The sequence below is a fragment of the Dipteris shenzhenensis genome, chromosome 26 (assembly GCF_047967505.1).
Source record: "Dipteris shenzhenensis isolate YYH24624 ecotype China chromosome 26, Dip_SZ_1.0, whole genome shotgun sequence".
In the NCBI taxonomy this organism is placed as follows: Eukaryota; Viridiplantae; Streptophyta; class Polypodiopsida; order Gleicheniales; family Dipteridaceae; genus Dipteris; species Dipteris shenzhenensis.
Window position 1 is genome coordinate 29967212 of NC_141621.1, and position 6608 is coordinate 29973819.

Here is a 6608-nt window from a genome sequence, read left to right on the forward strand (position 1 = left end):
CCACTCTGCCCAGTCCTAGCTGCCCTGCATATTGAAGCCACTCTGCCCTTGCAATCTTGAATTTAATAAATTACGTGTACAAATTACAAAAACATGCTAGCTTCAAAAGCATGTCTAAGAACATGTCGCGGATTATTGCATTGATCTCTGATGAAAGAATGACGGAGGACTAGCTCCTCTCAAGCAAGAATAGAAGAATGAAAGAATGTACTAGTTTCAAAAGAAGTCCAACTGTGAACTACTAATGTGTCGAGAGTTCGAAGTTACGGGCATTCTGGTGGAGGCACTGGATATCTCGGCTTGTCAGTACAATAGTTGTAGACCATGTAGTTTTGCTGAACTGATTGGAGCTGATTTTGTTGATCTGAACTTAAGCTCTGACTGGCTTCGCTGTTCCACCATTTCCCCATGGTACAATTGGAAGGGGCTCCGTCAACGCAAGCATCAAATGTGTGCTTGCCAAAAGAAGCTTTGAACGGTGCTTGAGTCCAGTCTATTGGTATCCTTCCACCTTCCGTGGCCCAGTTGCTTCCATCCCAGATGCTTGCAGATATTCTGAGGGACTGATTACTTAAAAAGGGTACGCCAATCTTTTCATTGTTTATAAACGCTCGAATGGGAATTCCATCCACCAGAAAACTGCATAAAGCCCCCAGGTGCCTGGTCAAACTCTGTTCGCATTTCCACCTGGAAACATATTGTGGAAAAAAGAGGAAGTACACTTACATGACTTGTTGCGCGTTCCAGAGAATAGTGTAGTTGTGGAAAGCAGTAGAGGGGTCGAACCACAAGTATATCCGTTGCTCCCGTCCGCCAGTACCATTGACATAAACGTTAGTCTGCAAGATGCAAGGTTGGCCAGACACATTGCCAAGGAACTCGAAGTCTAGTTCGTCGCGATAGAGTGTTTCCGAAGAGAACTGAAGGAAATGGGCAATATACGACCAGATCAGACCTTCAATTGCTTGAAAGATCGAAACATACCGCAAATCCTTGATTGAACGTGACATAGAACTTACATAGTAGGCGGTCACAGTGCCTGAAGAGTTTCCATGTGGGAGCTTGATGTTCATAGTAATGTATCCAAACATGAACTTTTTATAGGATGAGATGCCTGTAGCTGCATTTTCGTCAAACAGGACGATATCTTAGTTAGCGTCGAATGGGGAAGCATAAAGGGCAAAATCGGAATGAAGTTCTCGCGATATACGTGAATGATGCGATGTTACGTAGAGTGTGACCGAAAATGGCCCCAACGGGTTCTCATCGCATGAAATCGAACTTATTATGCTACCAATCACAATATATATAGAATCAACTATGGCTATCAACCATCGAAAATATCAAAACCACAGATCTACAGCCGCAAAAGCTCTGAACTACGCAGACAGAATGCGAGGGGTTGGGCTTCGGCCTACCGGTTTGTTCATCGAGCGCGAGCTGCCAGACGTGGTCCTTGTTGATGGATCTGACATTCTGGGGCGCCCAATTGATGTAGAAATCCTTTGACATGCGGGACTCGGCGGAGGGGGAGACGAGGGCGAGGAGGAGGAGGGGGGAGAGGAGGGGAAGGAGGGAAGGGAAAGCCATGGGGAACAGTGAATGTAGGAGGGTCGAAAAGAGGAGGAGCTTGGACCTTGGAGGAAGCTAGTAGCTATTGAGGGGAGGAGCAACAGAAGGAGAATGCAAGGATGAATGGAGAAGACTGCATGGAAAGTAGACAAAGAAGTGTGTTTGTGTGAGTAGAAGTTAGTACGTGACGATAATATATATAGTCGTTCGATGCATTGGCCGTGGCTGTTACGTGGAAACTCTCAAAATCCTATAATATACAGACACTGAGCTGCCGCCGATAAACGTTCCGTTGCCCTAAAATATAAGTAGGGAGGTTCTGGACCTTTATTACCCAGTGCCTCACTCTGCATGACCGCTCACGTACTATAGTAACATTTTGTGCCAGCCTGGTACTCGTTTTCCCACTCCTTCTCAGGAGACTTTCTTTTTGCTTTTCCTCGTAACGTCCTTCAAATCTCCCACCGCCCTAGGCTTCGACTTCTTTTCTCACGTTCTGTCCCTTGTTGAATTTTGATTCTCTCTCTCTCTCCCTCTCTCTCTCCTTGGGATAGCTTTGATGTGGCATAATTGCTCAAGGTAAAAACACCCCCCTTCCCGGCCCCCTCTCTCTCTCTCTCTCTCTCTCTCTCTCTCTCTCTCTCTCTCTATCTCAACCCCACCCAACATGTCAAGTTCCATTCAAGTGCACACCGACTTTCCCTCCATTTTCTCGCTTACTGCGCACCCATTTCCAAACCATCATACTCCCCCTTTACCTCCATACATATCCACAAACAGCTCACCCATGTCACACCTGGCCTGGCATGCCAAATCGCGGTTTTCGCTCACATTAACAAGCACACCTCATCTTGACCTTTTGGTCATATATTGATAAACAAAACATCAAACTTAATATTTTTGTAACCAGTCTATGTATATCATATCTATTCGATGTTTGATACATTATATCATGTCAACATCTCACCCATTGAAACTTCTCCACTCAAAAAAGCCTTTAAAGCTCTCTCTTTCATGATCTAGGGCTAGGTGTTAACTTACAAGTATTTAAATAATATGCTTTTATGATTGATGAGTTGACTTATTTAAGATCACCTAAATCTTTTCACATATGCACTTTTCTTAAACTTATAACTATTACACCTAAATTTACTTTAGAGAGATCACACATGCACGTGCACCCACATGCACATGCATGCATGCATATATGAAGGTAGGCATGCATGCACACATACATGCCTTAAGGGGTGTGCACACATGCACATGCACACACACACACAAATGCACGTGCGAGCACTCACACACACACATGAGCATGCCCACACATTCGCACGCGTGCACACACACACACATGAGCTCACACATACACACAATGCATGTGCATGCACAAACGTGCATAGCTTCCATTCCCTTGCCTTACCTACCATTGTCTGTGACGCTTTCATGATTGTACTAATCCTCTACCAAGCAAGTGAGTTTGCATACAAAGATTAATGTAAACAATACTACTCACAAAAACTGAACATTAAATTGTTAAATGGGAGCATTAGTCCATGAACTGCTAGATACATATTGCTTTAGTCTCATACTTACATAGTGTAATTGGCTCCCAAACAAACATTATGTTATAGCGCATTAACTATGGTGATTATATAAAGATTAAATCCTTGGTATTTTATTGCCTTAACCCATTTCCCTATAGTCTCAATTGATCAAGATAGACTGTGACTTTAGTTTATTAAGAGAGCTAACCTTTGTTTATGCCTAATTGAACTCTAACTAGCAAGTCTACTAATTTTGGCCTTAAATTATTGCCATATACATGCTTCAACATACCTTTACATTTCTTCTATTGCCATTTGTATTCTAAAGCGTTAGAGTTTAGATAAATCTCCTAAATTCCCTTAAAGTTATCCCTACCCTTATGTACTACAATCTAATTTGCATTCCAATTACTAATTAACATAATCTTTGGACTTTTGACCATTTCTTTGTTTTGAAAAGGAATTGAGCATGAGTATCTAAGTCATATAGAGTATTTAAAATAAACCCTCTAGAATTCTTGCCTATTCCTTTAAATTATTAATAATGTTTATGTTTATAAGACTTTGTTTACTAATATGTTAATTGCTCGTTATTACTATTTTTTAAAATTAATCATCATTTAGTACACAAGTAACTTTCCCTTATGCTTTTATTCCTCTTTTTTCAAGACCCGTGGGATTTTTTTTGTTTGCCTCAAGACATTATTTTTGGATTTCTTTTAGTGACGTTGCTACTTTAATAACAGCCTATGCCTTTACACAACAAGACAAAGCACCCATAGACATGCGCACAGATGCGTTTCATGAACTAAATAAAAAACTTACGGGTGCGTCTATTTGCGCGTCTATTTTCGCGTCTGGAGACCCGCGTCTAATTGTGCGTCTATATATCAGACACACGCACGTATAGACGTGCAGTTAGATGCATAAATAGACGCGCGTTTATAGACGCACATATAGATGCAAGTCGAACAGACAGACGCGAATATAAACGCATTTTTAAACGCACTGATAGATGCGCTTTAAAAAAAAAAAAAAAAATTTACAGAATACTGTGTATGTTGTGTATGCTATATAGTTACAAGAATCCCATATCCACATTGTGTAATTCAATTCTTATAGCCAACCGCATTTTAATTACAATTCCAAATAAAACACTACAACTCCAAAACGCAATAAAATTGAAAGCTCAAAAAGTGCTTGTATATACATATAGCATGAAGCTAAGCCATGTCATGTGGCTTCAAGTACAAAAAATAAGGAAGCTAAGCCACGTCATGTGGCTTCAAGTACAAAAAATAAGAGGAGTTTATATACAAGAGGCACAAAGCCAAGCCAATGGCTTTAAGTACAAAAAAGAGTAGCTAGCACTACTTCTACGACTAATCCTCGCTGCTTTCCATGCTCCCTTCTACGCTCCCTTCTGCGCTCCCTTCTGTGCCTCCTTCTCGTCTTCCTCGTCGTCTTGTGCATGGGCCTGTAAACAAGGGACAACATATATCAATGTATGAAAAATCAAATCTTTACTTATAATTTTGGCATTATTTAATTACTTTCAAATACCTGGGGGGCCGCTCCAGTAGCTCGGGTATACTGCTCCTCAGTAATCAACCCGTCATCATAGAAGTGCCTCCATGTATCTCCTCTGCAATGGTGGCGGTGGTAGGCTGTCTCCACTGGAGTAGGGTATCTGCCCACGATCTCAAGCTGCATGACCGCGACACACTTTGCAGAGGGATTAGTACAAAGAAACAACCAACCTCCTAATAAACTACATAAGCAATATAATTTGAGATCGATACTTACAAATTGGGCCTCCCATGATTCAACACCCCCTGCTCCAAAATGCGCGCTTCCATATTCCTCCATCTAGATACTCCGTGCCTCCACGTGCTGCAGACTGGGGTCCTCCCTCTCTGACTTCATTGCCTTCTTCCACTCACGCTTGTGAGCGGTGTGGGGCGGGCCCCTTGGTGGTTGACCTGCCTCAAGCTTGGCAAGCTCCGCTAGTGCCTGCCTCTTAAGCGAAGATCTTTTATTGCTAAGTATCGTAACAATCTTTGACTTCTCCCATTTATTTGTGAACTGGCGATTGGGGGGGTTAGGATACCTAGAGCGAACAGTAGCGATTGGGGGGGTTAGGATACCTAGAGTGAACAGTAGCGAGGGTCTCATCAGCCAACCTCTTTGGGTGGTCTTTGTAGTGGATAAAGCAATCTCTGTAATTGTTAGCAATTACAGAGCGCATGAAGGCCATGATGTCCTTCCCCCGCGCATCCATCAAGATGCCTCCTATCTGAGTGATGTCATAATAAATCGTACCATCACCCAGAGGCACGTCTAAATCATTTGAATCATCATCCTCCTCACTGCCACATGGCCCAAAGCACTGTGCCATGCATCCCCCACCGCTCTCCCTGCTACTACGCCTGCTACCCTGTCGTGTCGAGCTCGTACACTGGCCACTTGTAGCTGGGGACTGCACGGGACTACGTTGACCACTCGTAGTTGGAGAACCGAGTCTCGACGGCACAGGAGTACATCGACAGCTCGCCGAGACAGAAGGACCTCCTGACGGCATGGGGGAAGGGGCATAAGACGGGATGGCAGAAGGGACATAAGACGGCATGGGGAAAGGGGCATAAGACGGTACGGGGGAAGGGGCATAAGAAGGGGCATAAGACGGCTGTGCTTACTCCGCTGGGGTGATCTCAGGCAGTGTGGGGTGGCTTGGAGTCTGTAGTGCCGACTCCTGGGGAGTGTTTAGAGTACCCATCATATACCCGTATAACTTCACAGGACTAGGAGGGTGCCCTAAAAGGTTATTTAAGTCCTTCCAAATAGATTCTTGGGGATCAGGTGAGCTAGAAGCTCTTCCTGGCCACATGTTGAACTGGAAAAAAGGAAAACAATCTATTACTGATGAGCTGAGAAGAAAGGGGAAGAAAAGAGAGGCTTATTGTCAGAGCGCATCTATAGACGCGCCTGATTTGCACGTCTATAGACGCGTCTAACAACTCGTCTAACAGAGCGTCTAACAGAGCATCTATAGACGTGTCTGTCTGTGTCTGCAACAAGCCAGACGCGCGGTTAGATGCGCCGTTAGATGCGCTTTTAGACGTGCCCTGAGACGCGCCTATAGACGTGCTCCGACAGACGAGATTTCTAAAAAGTAGAAAAGGACATTGTGCCCGACACAAAAACATGACACTGATACCCAGATCATGTGCTTCTTGGATACGAGAAAGGACAAAACTGGAGAGAGCAAACTTCCAAACAAGATCAACTGCAAAAAGACTTACTTGGATAGAGGTATGGAAGGTTCTTCTTTGTTTTTCAAAGTTGCTTCTTCTCCTTGTTCGTCCTCCTCTCATTTAAGCTTAGAAGTAAGTGTGGGTGCCTTTCTCTTGAGTGTAAGCTTGGAAGTAAGTATGGGAGCCTCCCTCTTAAGCTTTGAAACTATGGATCTACTAATAGAGAAGGAAGCAAGCC

General features: G+C 43.6%; 1 protein-coding gene across 1 annotated transcript; it reads right to left on the reverse strand.

Moving 5' to 3' along the window:
• Positions 1-263: 263 nt before the first annotated feature.
• On the reverse strand, positions 264-1590 carry LOC147884933 (putative xyloglucan endotransglucosylase/hydrolase 1). Its single transcript, XM_087397235.1, has 4 exons — positions 1419-1590; positions 1020-1120; positions 727-920; positions 264-639 (listed from the first exon to the last, which is right to left on the reverse strand). The coding sequence occupies exons 1-4, from the start codon at positions 1588-1590 to the stop codon at positions 264-266; spliced, it is 843 nt and encodes a 280-aa protein (XP_087253361.1).
• Between the last annotated feature and the right edge of the window lie 5018 nt (positions 1591-6608).